The sequence below is a fragment of the Theobroma cacao genome, chromosome 4 (genome assembly GCF_053813885.1).
Source record: "Theobroma cacao isolate CCN51 chromosome 4, ASM5381388v1, whole genome shotgun sequence".
NCBI lineage: Eukaryota > Viridiplantae > Streptophyta > Magnoliopsida > Malvales > Malvaceae > Theobroma > Theobroma cacao.
In genome coordinates, this window is record NC_142642.1 from 6213864 (window position 1) to 6232615 (window position 18752).

Genomic DNA, 18752 nt, shown 5'->3' on the forward strand with positions numbered 1-18752 from the left:
TAAAAAGAATAAAAAAAAGAAACTCCCCTATCAATGGTGATAGTGCATTGAAAGCTCTAATTTTCTTTCACCTTATCTTCATGCTTTCCAAACCTGTAGACTCAACAAACAAGTTAGGGAGAGGTTATTACTATGTATTTAAATAGAAAAACAAGAACTAACTAACAGAACAATTAAAACTAAAAAGATTAGCTTGGGTTGCCTCCTAAGAAGTTCTTTTTTATAGTCACTAGCTTGTCTATGATACCCCCTTTTTGTTGTCTACTAAAGTACTTGAGGATATTTGGCAATCCAATTCACCTCCCAAGTAATGCTAGATACGTTGCCTATTTGCTTCAAATGTTCTAGTAGCTTCACTACAAATATCTATTACACCACACGGATATGCCTTAACCACCTTGTAAAGACCTGACCACTTTGATTTTTGTTTCTATGAAAGGAGCTTGATTGATTTGGTCAGTAACACTTGTTGTCCCACCTTAAAATCAAGATTAACTAAGGGTGGTGGATCATGCTTATCATAACACTGTTTAGTTTTGAGCTGTGGTGGCGGTGGCTCTGATTCAAGAATTGATGCTTGCTTACTTGTCAGATGTGGAGTAAGATTATCTTTACATTTATCAACTGAGTCCATTCTATAGCATTGAGCTATGGATTAAGGGTATTTAGGTGCACTGAAAATAGTAAATTCAACTACCTCTTCTCCAACTCTAAAAGTTATTCTACCTTCCCTTACATCAATTAGTGCACCTGCGGTGGCTAAGAATGGACATCCCAGTATGATCGGAACCTCTTGATCTTCCTCTATCTCAAGTACAAGGAAGTCCACTAGAATGTATAATTTCCCCACTTTAATCAAGACATCCTCTATAATCCCAAAAAGTTGCCTTATTGTTATATCTGCGAGTTGCAATTTGACTATAGTGGGTTAAATCTCCTTTAGTCCAATTCTCCTAGCAATACACAAAAGAATAATTGAGACACCAACACCAAAATCACACAAAGCTTTTGAAAAATTAACATTACCAATTGAGCAAAGGATAGAGAAACTCCTTGGATCCTTAAGCTTTGGTGGAAGTGTATTTTGGATTATTGCACTACAATCCTCAATAAGTGTAGCTAACTTGAAATCCTCCAATTTCCTCTTCTTAGTTAACATGTCCTTTAAAAACTTCACACATGACGACATTTGCTCTAGAGCTTTTGCAAAAGGAATGTTGATTTGAAGTTTTTTGAATATCTTGAGAAATATTTGGAACTGCTTATCAAGCTTTTGTTCCTGAAGCCGCTGAGGAAAAGGTGGTGGTGGTAAAGTTCTCTTTGCTTCTTTTTTATGAATTTGCTTGTTAGCTATCTTAATCACTGTTTCATTCTCAACAAGCGTATCTTGAAGACTATCTTGCCTAACACTATTTTCAACCTCTTTTTCACTCCTCAAGGTGATTGCCATAACTTGTTCCTTACCTTTTCTCCTTAGATTCGCCTCTATATCGCTAGGCAGTGTTCCTTAAAGTTAGTTGTTAATAAATTGGCAAGTTGTCTAACTTGAGGCTCAAAGTTTTCAAGTGATGCTACTTGACTCAAAATGAGAGCTGTTTGACTTTGTATGATACTATCACTTTGTGTCATGTACTACCTTAGCAAATCTTCTGCAGTTGGCTTCTTTTCTAAAAGAGGTGCTCTAGCTTGCTGTTGGAATCTTAGAGGTGCGTTTGGCCTTGAAGTTGATGACGACCCTTGATTATTAGCCCAAGAGAAATTGGGATGATTCCTCAACCTTGGGTTGTACATGTTAGAGAAAAGGTTATTTTGTTGCCTATTCCCCATAAATTGTACTGTTTTCATTGAGTTAGGACACTAATGGCTGGCATGATTATCTCCATAGTATTCATACACACTATAAAAGGACTTTGAATGGAGTTAATACCAAAAGATTCAAGTGTCTTAGCTAGAATAGCTACCTGAGCGAATAACCGAAAAAAGCATATACATTCTGAATTTCATCTACTCTCCTATGCATTGATCGCTTTACTGGCCACTAGTAGTTGTTTTCAATCATCTATTCCAACAAATTATATGCCTCATCAATCAATTTAGCCATCAAAGCTCCTCTCGCTGTAGCATCAATGGTGGTTCGAACATGGCCACTCAAACCATTGTAGAAAGTTTGTATCTGAAGCCACTTGGAAAGCCCATGATGAAGACACCATCGAAGTAATTCTTTGTATCTTTCCCAAGCCTCGTACAACGATTTAGAATCTTGCTGCATGAATGATGTAATATCATTTCTCATTTTTTATTATCTTAGCAAGAGGAAAGAACTTGGCATGGAACGTTTAAGCAAGATCATCCCATGTTGTTATTGAGCCAGTGGGAAGCGCATTCAGCCATGCTTTAGCTTTATCCCTTAATGAGAAAGGAAAAAGCTTCAAACAAATTGCATCATCTATGACACCATTGTGTTTGAACATATCACAAATTTTCAAAAAGTTTGATATATGGCCATTTGGATCATCATTTGGTAGACCCTAAACTGGACTAAAGTTTTAATCATGGTGATGATGGCTGGCTTGATCTCGAAATGATTAACTTGAATAGCTAGCCTTCGAATGCTTGATGGAATCCCTTGCACCCATGAGACAACATAATCCCTTAAGCATCTATTTTCAACTGCTACATGCTCTTGGATTTTTTATTCACCTTGTTGATCAACCATTGTATTTATTAGAGCAAAACCTTGTTAATTTTCTCGTCAAAGTCTGCTGAATGTTTTTCAATTTTGGGATCACAAAGTATGATCTCGAAGCTTTTTGCTTTTCTCATACAACGACTGGACACGCCTACAAAACAAAGAAATAAAACTTAAATTATGATTAATCTGTGGAATTTTAATATTAACAAATAATAAAGAAAACAAAATCCCCTGCAACGGCACTAAAAACTTATTGCCAAATTTTCACTCAAGTGCACACTATCACAAACAAGTAATATAGTGATGAAGTAGAGTATCGTTCCCATAGATATTTGTTCCTAAATCTTTACTGAGCACTAAAATTTTTGACAAATTAATCTTATTTAAGTAACTAAAATTTTCAAAAAATTAATTAAAACAAAATTAAAACAAGCACTAAGTTAACTAATAGAAATTATAATTACTTGGAAAAGGCAATAGACTAAAGCCTAGGATTATAAGTTCATTCAACATTTCATTTGATACCAACTTCTCTTATTATTTATATTCATCGGTGGTTCTACTAACCTAGAATCCAAAGCTATGTACAAGTTTCTATCAAGATGCTTGCACAAATACCTAACATAATTAGGTCACTATATGTCTATAGGAATCAATTAAATAAGGTTTATTAAGCTAGTGTTCTAATTTAACTAGGTATGGTAACTAGCATATGTCTACTCGAATCATGAATCAGATCATCTAAGTGACATGAGCATACACTATTCAAACCTTACTCCAATCAAAATCTCTCTATTAAGACTCAATTAGATTCACAAATCAATTAATTGCTTGCCAAGCAATCAAAAGCATTAAGAACATATTTGAATAAGCAAAACTATACCCATTCATAGTAAATAAAAAAGAAACAAATATTCAAATTACATGTTGAAATCCACCTCCATCCTAGAAAGATAATTTAGCTCATAATAACTAATAAAAACAACATACAAAGAAATTTACTGATGAATCCAAGTTAAAGAAAATAAGAGAAACACAAAATAGAAAAAGAAACTAATTATTGAAGCTTTATGATCTCAATTCTCTCTCAAATTCTCTTGTTTTCTTGCTTTGTTCTCATCTCCTTCTCTCCATGGTAGTTGCTTGCTGCTTCTCTCTTAAAATCTCTAAAAATGATCTTTTAAATAGGCTCCAAGTAACCTACTTTTCAAAGTCCCTTTAAATTTTTATTTTTGGAAAATCATTTGGCACTGCAGCCATATTTTTTGGTGCCATGGCCCTAAATTTTTGCTATAGTAGCACGACGACCATGATTTCTTAGCACCATGGCACTTTAGCTTTGGAAAAAGGTATGCTTCCTTTCACTAGCGCTGTAGCCTTGTTCTCATCACCACTACGACCTTGGCTTCCTTATCGTTGCAACCTTGAGTAACTCAAGGCCATGGCCATCCTCCACATGCTGCCCTGATCAAAACTACAACAGATGAGTATATTTCAGTGTGATTTTCACCTCTATATGATCTAAACTGGGTAAAAAGGTAAACATAAAAGTTCTAGCTCTGTCTCTTAAATTTCTAATGGCTCAAGAATCACATCAATTGGACTACTAGAGTGAAAGATATTCTCCAAATACCGCATCATGTTCAATCCATGCATACTATTACAGTGCTCCGACTTAGACAAATATTTTGACCACCAGCCAATCAAAACTGGGTGAAATGTGATCATAAAAGTTGTAGCCCTTCCTCTCAACATTCTAGTGGTCCAAGAAACACCTTATTTAGAGTTATGTATAGAGAGATATGGGCAACATATAGAAACATATACAAATGAAGCCATCACCATACTTGTATGGATTTTCATCAAATTTCCTACAAAAGCAATAAGAGAATCAGCAATAACTACTCTTAAAGCTATTTAAAACAAAATAACATAAAATTAGACTAAACAAATTTATGAGAGTTAAATCATTTCAAAAACTTGTCAAGGATCACTCAAATAATGTTCGAGCAAATTTGATCACTTTGTCATAATCAACACTATAATAATTTTAAAGCTAACAATAATTTGCTATGCAAAATCATATTTTATTTAATTTTAACATTTTAGTTTATACTAATGAGAAATAAGTAGTAATTTTTAACAGGTTTTTGGATAAAAGTCATAAAAAGATATTTTAAAATACAAGAAATTGTCTCACAAGACTCAAGTCCTGGGCAACAACAACATAATTCTATTAATGATGGTACTCATCAATCTTTTAAGAAAAGTCATGTTGAATTTGATCTAAGTATTCTGTCGACAGATCTTGGATTGAGGAAAAAATTTTAATTATTATTATTTTAGTTATGACACCATTAAGAAAAATTTCTGAGTTCGCCCTTGATTGCACTTGGGTGCTCAACTGGGCCCTTATGCGCTGAAAACATAAATCTATAAATGATGCATAGTACAATGAAAGGATACAAATCCATAACAAAAAATTCGACCCCCAAGGGTCAAAGGGTCAATCCTTATGCACCAAAATTGAGTTATGCATTCTTTTTGAATGCCTTTCGAGGGCCATTGGTTGGCACCTTTCCCCTATCTTCTAAGGAAGTTTTCACACATGTATAAGCACATTTGACTGATGAATCAAACACTATTATTCATGACTTGAATGGAATTTGGCTTGAAACTAAATTGTATGGTTTGTAAACAAAGGCATCATGTTATTGATGACTTACACTTAGCTTGTTCTCTTTTTACATTATTCACTCATTAAGTTATACTCACGTTTTCAAACCTCATGTTTTTTTTTTTTTTGGTTTTCAGATACATGACTTAGCTTGGATCGCCATTTAAGGAGGGATCCATGAGTCGCGTTTGATAGGTTTGCCTTGTAGTTAACTATGGAGCCTATTTGTGTCATGTTGCATTCCGTTGACAAGTTTATTTTGGTCATGTAATTACAAGTGTTGGTTTAGACTCCTAGGTTGCAGCCAGGCATGACAACACATTCTGATGCACATGTGTATAGACATGTTTACGTATATGTATGGCATGTGACTAAGTGTAATGGCTTGAAGACCCATGTGAGCACTCAAGTGTGCGAACGTATGATGTGACAACCTGATGTAAGTAAGAGTGACTTTAGTTCCTTTAGCATCACTTAAGATGATGAATCTTTTATTGATCATTCACTCACTTTCATATGTTTCATCTTATTGTGCATCCTTGGTTAAAGCCACATAAGACAATATCAAAATTTAGAATTTCCCATACAAATACAAGGCAACTTAATGATCTCGAGTCTAAGGATCACTTATAAAACATCACATGAGAATTTATTTCATAGACGCTCAATTAAAACACCAAATAAAATTCTCAATGTGGGTCATATTCAGTGAACTTGTTCATATAATAAGCCTTACATGTTAGTTCAAGGTTTCCCTTACTTTAATCTATCCGATCAATTGCTCACTCCATAAATGAGGAACATAACCATGTGTCAGTCTTTTAGCTTTATCAATGTCCAATCCCAACAAAAAATTAACTAGGAAGATTTAGGAATAATGCTTTGATGTAATAGGGATCTCACAACACTTTATAATTTCCTTTAAAAAGCATATTTATTCCATAGACTTTATCTTCTTAGTTAATAATAAAAATAATAAACATAAAGATAAAAAAATATTTATTAGTTAATGTAATACTTAAAATAACATAATGTATCTTTGTACCGAACCAATTAACTTACAGGGCATACATTATCACTATCAAATAAGCCAAACCAACATGGAACATCAAAACTCTAAGTATTCTAATGATAATTTTGAAATCTTTGCCCACCAGAACATATATTTTCTATTATCTTTGTGACAAGAACAAATTTCTACATTATAATAGTACATGTATAATTCAAATTAGTGTTGAATCTATCAATGGATTTGACTGGGATTAAGAGATTCAAGGGCTTAAAGTAGGCTAGTGACCATGAAAATTTGGATTTAAGCACTTTGAAATTTTGTTTTAATTTTTTAAAATGATTTTTAACCTAATTTTTTATAAATTTAATTTTCTAAAAATTTCAAAAATTTTTGAGTTATATTATGCAAATAAATATCTTTTAAGTTGATAAATTTTAAGAAAATTGTTTTAGCGAAGGAAAGCTAACAAGTATACTATTAAGATTCCTTTTAAATGAGAATTATGTTTGCTATTGGATCTATTAATTTCCAATTTTCATACAACTTTTTAGATAATTTCTCCATATGAAGAATTGTTTTAGTGTTGAAATTGCTTCAACGTAGTTTCTATTTGTTGAGGTTGCCAACACCTTGAATGCCTTCAGACAACCAACAAGAAATTGTATTTTGTTGAGCTTAATTTTTTTCATTAATCTCTAATTTTTTAATTTTTCTTGAAGTAATAGGCTTCCAAGAAAGTTGTGTGATTTGCTCATTGACATCGAATTTAACAAATCAAGTAAGTGAATTGACATCCCTATGGTGTTTTCATAATTTAAAAATCAACCTCAATGTGATTTTACAATTTTAGATGTTATGTTTAAGATTTTGTTCTTTCGGATTGATTGAATTTGGTTGTGCATGCAAAATATATGATTTCTTAGTTTTGAACTTCGAAATTGTGTAAATTTTGATTTGTTACAAATACATAAATTATATTATTGTCTTTTCTCAATAATTTGAACTATGTTTCGAATTGACCCCCAGTGTGACTTCGCTCATACTTTGCCAAAAAAGAGTATGACTTCGCTCTAACCTTGCCACTAGAGTTTTGATTTTGATCATGTCAAAATATACTTTGTGACTACAAATTGATTTTGCAATGTGTCATCGATTTAATATAATGAATTTTTTTTAAATCTAGTTGCTCTTAAAATACTTTTGACTCATTGTAATTGAGGTTAATCGTGATTTTGATTGATTCTGACCTTGACCAATAGAGTTAAGTGTGACCATGTGATATGTTACAAGAGATCTATGAAATTTATAATTTGGTGAAGGTTGTTGAGTTTTATTATTTGAATATTTGATTTTGAAGAAAATATGTTTATGAATATAGGTTACCCAACTTTATTTTCTATTAGCCTTGAGTTACATCATGTTTTAATTTGACAAATATTATATGTTATCTTGAACTTAAGTCAAGTATCTGAAATTGTCTCAAATATATTTAACTCCCTAAAGTCACACAATTGTTTGAAAAGCCATGCATCATTATAAAATAGGATAAAATACCCCCAACCCTTAACTTTTAGGCATAAATTCACTTGGGTCCATTAGTATTAGAAATGGACAATCCACCCCAAAAGTGTAAATACTATTAATAGAAAATATGAAAGGACTAAAAGGCCCCTTTTTTCTTTATTAATTTTAAAATTTATTATATAATTTTTTTTGAAAAAAAATTCAAAAAAAATTTAGGCAAGGTGCTCCCCTTTCTTAGGGAACACCGATTAATGCTCCTCTCTCTTGGGGAGCACCAAATTTGGTGCTCCTTCCTTTGAGGAGCACCACTTGATTTTTTTTTGCAAAAAAAAAAAAATTAATTAATAAAAGGTAAAACTATCTTTTCAATATTGCCATGTTATCAAACTAATAGAAACACTAATAGTTGACTAACAATTGGACCTATGTGTCCAGTTGAAGACATTTTTTTTTTGGACAAAGTGTTTATTTCGAAAACTAATGGATCCGCTTGGAATTTTGATTAAAGTTTAGGGGATGGGGGTATATTACCTTATAAAATATCGTAAAAGCTTTCGAACAATGCATATTTAGCTAAGAAAACAAAGAGCAAACATGTCTTGAATTATTATTTGATTGTATGAACAATGCAAGGAAGAAAAAGCTAAAGAGAAGTGCCAAAAAGCTAAGAAAACCTCAAGACACAAGTCAAGAGTCGACCCTAGAGAAGCTTAAGTTGATCCAAAGGTAGAAAAAGTGAAAAACTTGAAATATACGAAGCCATAGTTGACCTTAAAGTGGCTACAGTTCGATCCTAAAGTAGAAAGCTTGAAAAATTGGAGAACAACACAGCCATAGTTGACCTTGACATAGTCATAGTTGACCTTGGCCACTCTGATGCATGAAAAAGAGAAAAATCAAGAGACATAGTCGACCTTGGCAAAGCCATAGTCGACTACATTAACCTAGACTTGCAAAAATATGCTCTTAAGGATTGGATCGAGTAAAGAAAGGTTATACTCCACTATAGAGCCCTAATTTAAGAAATATGAAGAACATAATTGACTCTAGAAGCGTTGTAGTTGACCCTCAAGTTTTAGCAATGATCAGATTTGATTCAAACTTGTGTCTAACGGCTCCAAACTTTACATTAGCTATAAATAAACGCCTTTGAGTCATTTGGAATCAACAGAAGACCTGAGATAAAGTTTCAAACCCTAGAGAGACCTTTAAAAGCTTATCCTCACTCTTTAGCTTTATTTTAGTCTACCACCAAGCTTTGAAAAGTCATATACTTGCTTCATTCAAGCTAAAATTTCTTCTCTCACTACACTTAAGCTTAAACTCCTAGCACTTAGCCTTTTTAGAGGCCTTTTTTGGCTAAACTTTATACTCCATTGTAAAAGTTTTAATTTAACCTTGAAAAGCTATTTGTGGGTTATTGAGCTCATGAAAAACCACTGTTGAAGGGTTTCGCTTGATTCCATAAAAAAGTATTGTAAAGGTTTCGCTTTATCTTATGAAAAAACTATTGTAAGGGTTTTGCTTGATCTCGTAAAAAGCTCATTTCCTTTAGTGGATTTGAAATTTCTTGGTATTCCAAAGGAGTGGTATAGGTACTAGAGAAAGTCGAACCACTATAAAAAAATTTTATCTTGCTTTTAATTTTTCCACATTGTGATTTATTGCTTGCATTTAGCTTAGGAAAATTTTTTACCTTTATTTATTATTTATGCATTGCTTGCATTTGGATTAGGAAAATATTTTACCTTGCTTTATTATTTGTTTTTTTTTCGATTTATTATTGAAAACTTGCTTTGGAAAATCACACACTTTGTTTTTGACACAAGAAGAAATATTTGGTTGCAAAAGTCTTGCTTTTTATATTTAGTTTTAAAAGAATTTTTAAATACCAATTTACCCTTTCTTGGTATATTGCTTATTGAGACTTTTACACTAACATTTTCAAATCATTATCATTGATATTTTGGCCTATAAATGTTGTGAACGCTTACTTAACCCAATGAAGGGGATTTAAGTTACTTATTGAGTGGTTGTACTCATTCTTTTCATTGCTTTTACCTTTTCAAATTTTGATATTCACATCCTGGGAGATTAGATTGGGTAAGAAGTTGTGTTAACAATATTATTATATGTCCTTATTCTTATATAAGCTTTGGGTGTGAGTATTTTGATGTTGATTTAAAAAAATTTTGTTAATTAGTTGAAATTTTGTATCTTTCGAATAATTTGTTTTTTTCAAGTTTGGAAACTTAAATTGTTTCATTTACTGTAAATCTTGGAGAAACTTTCATATAGTATTTTTGATTTAGTAAGATACTTACTGTCTTACATGCATATGGAATTGGTTTCATGAGCATATGACATTGTCATGTCTTAAATCCTTGAGTTTGGGACATGACAATGGTATCCAAGCCCAAGTTCGATATCTTTTATTGCTTGTTGCCTCTTCTGAATTTGTCCATAAACCGTTTGCTTTGGTTGTCAGTATTGGCCTACATGTGAGGGGAAATACTGAGAGATACTGCCTCATATCAGTTCAGTTTTGGGTTCCCAACGACTTCATATAACAAATTAGTTTTAAGTTGGATACTTCATTGAAATGCATTTTAATTACAATATAATGATCTGTAGGTAAAATTTGCCGGGCAGATGTGCTTAAAACCTAAATATAAAATTAAAGAGTTTAGAATCAACCACGTACGTATGTGCACGCATAGTTTCGTTAAAAGGACAACAGCTCTGTGTAAGAAAGCAAATTTATATGTGAAAAAAAACAAAGACAATTTCGTTGAGAAAGGCAGCCGAAATTCGTTTTCCTCATATGGTCGATAACCCAGATACCTGTTCTACCATGGGGGAGACGGGTATAGCCACGTGGAGCCCAGATTCGGAGAAAGGACAGTGTATGAAGCATGGGATAATTGTAAGAGAAAGCAAAGATTAAGCTTGAAAGGAACGATTGCAGGAATCATTTGCTGAGAAAAACAAACGAAAAGCAAAAGGGAGGGGTGGCCGCCTCCCACTTACCTTTTTTCCTCTTTTTGTCTTGATATCAAAACCGCGACCAGGGGGCTCTCCCTCTCTCTTCCGGCCTTTTCTCTGCTTTGGTTCTTCTTCTTTGTCTAATAAGGTCCCTGTCTGTCCCTCTCTTTCTCAACACTATCAAGGATAATCTGATAAACTACTTGCTATTATTTGCCTTTCAAAACTCTATCACGTACTAACTATATATCTCGGGTGTCGGTAAACTTGTCGTCTCCCAGATTTCTTCTTCCTTTTGGTGTTTTTCTCTTCCTTTTGGATAGGAGACCGGTCATCGCTGCTCCAAGAATATCATTAAGAACAAATTTCCAAGACGATGGCTCCTGTTTCACTGCCTCCTGGTTTTCGCTTCCATCCAACAGATGAAGAGCTCGTTGTTTATTATCTCAAGAGAAAGATTAACGGCCGCAAGATTGAATTAGAGATCATCCCTGAGGTGGATCTTTACAAGTGCGAGCCATGGGACTTACCAGGTATTAATTATCTTCTCTGCCATATTTCTGGTCATTTTCTTTGTATAATAACATTCTTTAATTGTCCCAGCATTTAATTAGGTAACATTATATGCACACAACCAGCATTTAAGTTTATTATCAGGTGAAGAAAGGAACCCAAGTAATACTATGTGAAGGGATTCCACATAGTATGCATTGTTGTAGAAAAAAATGAAGAAAAGGGTGTTTGTATAAGGAAACAAAAAAAAGAGAAAGGGTGTCATCAAAGTCTTACATAATCATAGGTTTCCCTTCACTGCCGAAGAGACGAATTTATTCTTGCTTTGTTGAGAAACATGAATTTGGTTCAGTAGGTGAATTGTGGTATCAATCAGTGAGAGCTGTCAATTTAGAGAACCATAATAACAAATCCAAATGACTAAATTAATTTGACAAATAATAAAATCCAGATTCTCATATAAAAATATCAAATAAGCAGGTCAAATTAAGCAGAAAAAGAATTAACTCAAACACATTGTATTCTGTGAAATAAATAAATCCAAAGGTAAACATATATAGCATAAGTTTTGTGAAAGGGAATCTCACAAAATGATTTGGGGATCATTGCTTTCTTTTTGGACTAATACTCACAGGCACCGAATGTGCTTTATGGTCAAACATCTAAAGTTTTAATGCGGCGTGATGTTTAATTACTAAAAGCATGGTCCCTCTTTCCTATTGTGAAGCCTTGCTAGTAAGACAATATGAGAGACCCTCAAAAAGCATCAACGATAAAAGGAATGGGTTACATCTTCTACAACACACATATAGTTGTATGAACCCTGCTTTCTACTTCTTTAGACAGGTTAGAATCTCGGTTTAGGAAAGGAAAACGATAATATTTACAATTCCTTTGTTTGAAGTTCAAGCAATATTAAATATATTTTTGGCTCTTGGAGTTTCGGCTATCTTGTTTTTGCAGTGTATTTCACGCCCAGTGTATAATAAATTGCTTCATATTGTAATGCAACCACTTGAGCAAATTAAACTGAAACTTTGCAGGAAAATCATTACTACCTAGCAAAGATCTTGAATGGTACTTTTTCAGTCCTCGAGATCGTAAGTACCCTAACGGATCAAGGACTAATCGAGCAACAAAATCTGGGTATTGGAAAGCCACAGGGAAAGATAGAAAAGTGAACTCTCAGATGCGTGCTGTGGGAATGAAAAAAACCCTAGTTTACTATCGAGGGAGAGCACCGCATGGTACTCGAACAGACTGGGTTATGCATGAATATCGTCTCGATGAGAGAGAATGTGAAACTCCTTCTGGCTTGCAGGTCAGCTGATCATTTTGCTCTTGCGTGTCATTTTATACACATGAATTTAAAATCCCCTTTGTATTTCTTCTAAGCATTGTATGAACAATGATCAATCAAGATTTTCCTTTTTCTAGCAAGTCCTAATTTGATTGATAACAGAATGATATTCTCTCAAATAATTCCTGCAGGATGCCTACGCTCTTTGCCGTGTGTTTAAGAAAAGTGCAACTGGCCCCAAGATTGGGGAGCATTACCTTGCTACAACTGCGAATCAGATTACCAGTGAACATTCCTCTAGCATTGAATTGTATTCTGAGGGTAGGTGTGACGAGAGTTCAGATTTTGCAATACCGCTGGATACATGTTCTCCCAGTATTCTCAATAGATCAGCTATTGACATTTGTGAAGCAAGGGATGCGAAATGGATGCAATCCTTGTCAGAAGATGCATTTGGATTATCTAATCCACCATCCTTCTCAAGCTATGGGACCTTACCGTATCCTCCATCTAAGGTAAAAATTTTTCAAGAATAAAAATGGAATTACTAAAACCAAATCTTCTTAATTGTTCACTGTTTTGCAGGTTGACGTCGCACTAGAATGTGCAAGGTTACAGCACCGGTTGTCATTGCCTCCCCTGGAGGTTCAAGATTTCCCTCAAGTTGGACTCACCGACTATAAAGTCATGCGAACGACTCCAATGCGTGAAAGCCAACATGAAACTGATATTTTGCGGGAAATTCTTTCAGTTGCTCATGCTTCTCAGGAACTCATAAATCCAACCGGCCATCAAGATGCTTGGGGCGGCAGTTCCAGTAATGCCAATGATTTCACCTTCATGACTGCCGATGATTACATGAGTAGATACTCGTTAGAAGAATCCAGTACAAGGTCGATAGACATAAGTGAGGTGCACCTGGGAGATCTCAAGGCGGAGAGAATGGTTGAAAATTTGAGATGGGTGGGAATGTCGAGCAAAGATATGGAACAGGTAATTGTTAAAATTACTACGGACCTCCGATCTATGCTTAAAAGAATCTAGCCTGTTTACTGCCAGTAGTTTAATGCCATAGCTTTTCCTATATAAATATTTAATTCTCAAGTCTTATCTATATATTCTTTTTATATGATTGGGCAGTATTGTTTTATGGAAGAAACCAAGATTGTTCCCATAGAAAACATTTCGAGCTTTACACGAAACGAATGCAATGGGATTCAAGGTATCACTGAATATTCGTATTCAATATATATATATATATATATAGAGTTTTCATTTTCTCTCTTCCTTTTCCAAAAATTTAAAACATATATGATTGCAGGAGAAAGTGGATATAATCATAACTGTGATGGATTCATCGACACGAAGATCAATGATCCCGAAATCGAAGATTTTCCACAGGGATTCATGGATGATGACCCGAATGAGCACTTTTTAGACGAGGGCAATATCGACGATCTGACAAGCTCACCAAGCTTTGAGGTTGTTGAGGACATCAAAATTAATCATGGAATGTTCGTTTCAACTAGGCAAGTTGCCGAGACCTTCTTTCACCAGATAGTGCCTTCTCAAACAGTTAAGGTTCACCAAAATCCAGTGCTAGCAACTAGCTTCGTGCTGGGCAAAGCAGAGTCACATGAGACAAGATATAATAAAGGAAATTCTTTCTTTAGAAAGTTCAACGCATGTGCCAGTGGAAAGTTCATGGAAATCATCACCTTCACAGAGCCATGCAAGAAGACAGCAAGTGCCTTCCTTTGGATAGTTGTGCTTCTTTTAATGCATGGCTTTTATCTTGAGGAAGACATCACAAATGAGAAATTAATGGACGGATTAAGTGCAAAGGAAACCAAGGAGAAGGCACTTACAGTTATGTCAATCACTGGTAAACCAAGAACAAAGTGGAACAAGAAGAAAGAAAAATATTCGTTGGTTAAAGCTAGCACTTGGAATGATTTTGGCTGGCTTTTGACAAAGTTAGGGTTTTTTCTCACCATCTCTTTGGTTCTGTGTACATTGTTAGCAAGCACGTTGTACTAACTCTCCTGACTTATGTATTATTGATAGTTGTAGTTGTAAATTGGGAAGGTAGAAGGAAGCCTTTTCCAAAGTTGAAGACATTCATCTTAGATATATGTAATGTTTTAATTCTGATAGATATTATACCAATAAATGTAATCCTCTTCGGTTTATGGGATTCTTAATTTTTATTGATCAAACCATTTGCAAAAGTTTTATGGCTGCATATATATTCCAGCCATGTTTTTTAAGGGTTTGAATGTAATCCTCTTCGGTTTAGTGGTTTCAGTGTCTTTATGTTTTTTTTTTTCCTTTTTCCTTCTGCTGTGGATTTTATAGTTGTTAATTGAACATAAAGTATATTTGATTATAGTTAATTTTTAATCTCTGTTTGTGTCTGTTTGCACATGAGGTATGTAATTTTCACCAATCTTTGTGTGTGTACATGCTAGTCTTCCATGCCCGTGAGTGTTAAACTTCAGTCAACTACTATTTTGTTTTTCTTCATTCTCTTATTCGTTTAATGAATTGTAAAGTTGACAGAAAAAAGAAAACACCTCTATCTAAGTTCAGATATTAACAAGAATAAGTAAACAGATAACATTTTCAAGGTTTAACTTCTTTTAGGGGTAAAAATACCTATGATGAAGAATCCATGCACAAAACTAGTAAAATTAAATATAAATTAATGGAATTCCTAAATTTATTTGATTAATATTTGGTCTTATAAATTGTTTTACACATCTCTTTCTCTTTTATGTTGTTCATTCCAAAATGCTAAAGTGTATTTCAAAATTAAACAAGCTCTATAGAATTATTGAGTTTGAAAGGTAAGCATATTAATTTTGAAAAAAAATTAATTACTAATCATTAAAATACAAATTATATGTACAATAAACTTTACATGTTATGTAATATATATGCATTATGGTTGAGCATAGTTGAAAATGAATGCAAGCAATCAAGAAGGAACGAGAGGTTAGCTTTTTAAAAGTATTCAACCGCATCCATAGATGTTTAGCGGGTAGCAGTGTTTTTGTATATAACAAGTCTAAAGCTATTAGTGTACGTAAAAATTATTGAACTTTCTTCAAATTTAATAGCACATTTAACTTTATATTTATATTTGTTTGACATTGTTAGATATTGTGTGTTATTACGATTTTTGTTTGCATTAACTTGACTTTGAATTAAAGATTTTAATATGTATTTTTTTTTATAAATTTTGGATGTTAATTGTGAACTATCTATATTATTTATGATATTTTTATTAATTTAAGCTCCGTTTGGTAACCATGAAAATGGTTTTCGGAAGCTAATTTCCTTCTGTTTTAGTGTTTGGAAGGGAAAAAATAGCTTGGTCAACTGAAATAATTTCAGGTCAAAGAAAAATTTAAAGCAAAACACAGGAAATTGTCTTTTCCTTTTTTACTCTGTAAGACAATTTCCAAATGACTTCACCATACTTTTTACTCCCATCCCCCTTGACAAACCCACCAGCTAATCTATACCCTTGCCCTTTCTCCATCACTAGCCACCATGAAACTCACATATCTCCCTTGGTTCTTCCCTTTTTTCGTTTTTTTTTTTTTATTCTTCCCTCTTCCTTCGATTTTTAACAGATTTTCTCTTTTGCTTCTTTTCCAGCTATCTTTGCTTTAGCTGCAAATCACTCTTTTGCTTCTCTTTTCTACAAATCTTCTCTTCAGCCTCAACTTCAGCTTCAAATCTCTCTCTTTTTCAAATTATCGATTTTCAGATCCTTAATCTATTTTTAGTTATTTCTAATTGATTGATCCAACAGTTGATGTTCATTTTACATGTTCACACCATTTGGAGCTTATTTTCTTTTTATTATTATTATTCTTGTGTATTTTCCTGTTGGTTTTGAGGTGGATTTTCAGGTTTCAATGGTTGTGAATTCTCTTTTTTTAAAAAAAAATTATTTTTGGATTTTTAGGTTATGGGTTGTTTTGGGTTCTTTTTTTTTTTTATGCTGAAAAAGCTCTCAGCTCTCTATTAAGGTTTTATTAAAAATGGACTAGCAAAGTGCACTAGGGAGAGGGACATTTACCTTAACTTTAGGAGTACATGATTGAGATTAGAGAGAATTCCTAAAGGAAGCACTATTTCATTTGCATAGAATCTATGAAAAAATGGAACAAAAAGTATTGCTTGTTTATAATAAAAAGTAATAGAATAAATAAGGAGTATGACTCCCTTACACATTCTTAAATTAATCAAACATATGGTAAATTACTTCTATCAAATTTCAATATTCCCCTTAAGTCACCTTCAATATTGTGGTAGACTTTGAGACCCTGGTGCAAATATTCTTGATTTGATAGAAAATTTGCAACTTGGTTACCTTCACAATGAATATGTGTGATCCTGTAGGAGAAGTGTTGCAAGCTTTTCCGAATAGAAGCTAAAACATACCTAGTGTCATGCGATCTGTTGTCTAATTTTCTACTCATGCAAGTATTCGTATTGAATATATAATATAATGGCAAGTAAAGTGTTGATTCTACAGAGAATTGATCTAAAATTTCATTAAGTACTAAATTATCACAATTCAGTCTTATCTAAACAATCCAACATAAATAATTAATTAAACTAAAAATTAAATAAAACTAAATCACAATAAACTAAATTAAAAAGTCGCAGCAATAATAAATAGAGAAAAATTAAATAAGCTTAGAATTACAGTATCCCTCACACTTTATCGAGATCTTACCTCTGTCTTAACTTATTTCAATGGATTGAATTATTAACCTAGAATCCTTAATTACTTATAAGGCTCTCCTAAAACTCTTATAAAAATATCTATTTTAATAAAAACATTATGTTCCTATGTGAATTGGAATTAAAATAGACTCATTAAGTTCAAGTTCTAATCTTGGCTACATACGGCATATACGTATATTCTTATCTTATACATAAATCAATTTATTCATCTAAGCAAATAAATATGATCATATGCTATTTTAACCTTAGCAAAAAATCCAATATCATTGAAAATAAGTAAGAAAGAGATTAAAAATTTAAACAATATATGAGTTCAATTGCAATCCTAGAGAAAAGAAATTAACTACTCATAATTGAAAAGAGAGACCATAAAACAATCGAATTTAACCATCTCAAACAAAAGAAACAAGAAAACTAGAGAGAGAAAGAAAACTAGAGATAGCTAATCTTCCATGGTTGATCTTGTTTTTCTAGAGTTTTTGGTGGCTAATTTCCTCTTAAAATAACCTAAATTGATTCCCTCTAGCTCTCCTTCAGTTTGGCTTCATAAGGATGCATTTATAGGGCTCACAAACATAATTTCGATCCAATTCAGACTCCCATCTTCGAAAAGGTATCTTTACAAACCCGTAGAGCCATAGTGCTGGCTTTTTGGCACCATGATGTCGACTTGTGATGTATTTTTCTCCTTTTTCAAGGCAGAACTAGGAGCAGTAGAAAACATGAAAGTTGTATCTCTGCCTCTTAACTTTACAATGGTCTATGAATTATGTCATTTGAACTTCTGTAGTGGGAGATATGCTCTAAATACCAAAATATGTGCAAAGGAAATTTGCACCTAGAATGCACTCTTCTAGTCTAATTAAAAGTCCTTCTTCAAATAACACTACAAAAGCACAATTTAATTAATAGCAACCTTTCTTAAGCAATTTAACATTTAACTTAGCCTAAAATAGTCTAAATTCAATTGACCCAGCATAATTAATTATAATTAAATAAATAATTAAGAACACTTAAAATCTAGGCTAAAACTCAAGAACCTAGCAACTAAATAGCTAAAATTAAGAAATAACTCTATATCATAGAGTTATCGTGATCCCAAACTCTTTTCCATAATCATGTTTACAACTACCTTGGCATCCATTTGAACCCATATTTTTGAGAAGTTGTTATCACAACATAGAAGAAGACCTTTTTCCAATGCTAGAAGTTCAGCTTTCACATAATTATTTGGACCAAAATTTTCTGAAAAACCAAATAGAAACATAACTGTATGATTGCG

General features: G+C 33.1%; 1 protein-coding gene and 1 non-coding gene across 2 annotated transcripts; both read left to right on the forward strand.

The window, feature by feature from the left end:
• Positions 1–2189: 2189 nt before the first annotated feature.
• LOC148763097 (small nucleolar RNA R71) lies at positions 2190–2296 on the forward strand. The gene has a single exon (XR_016026059.1). It is a non-coding gene; the product is annotated as a small nucleolar RNA R71 (small nucleolar RNA).
• An 8585-nt stretch (positions 2297–10881) lies between these two features.
• NAC028 (NAC domain containing protein 28) lies at positions 10882–14893 on the forward strand. The gene is made up of 7 exons (XM_018118829.2): positions 10882–11038; positions 11172–11423; positions 12447–12724; positions 12895–13218; positions 13289–13696; positions 13844–13925; positions 14025–14893. The coding sequence occupies exons 2-7, from the start codon at positions 11267–11269 to the stop codon at positions 14741–14743; spliced, it is 1968 nt and encodes a 655-aa protein (XP_017974318.1). The 5' UTR covers positions 10882–11038; positions 11172–11266; the 3' UTR covers positions 14744–14893.
• The last annotated feature ends 3859 nt before the right edge of the window (positions 14894–18752 follow it).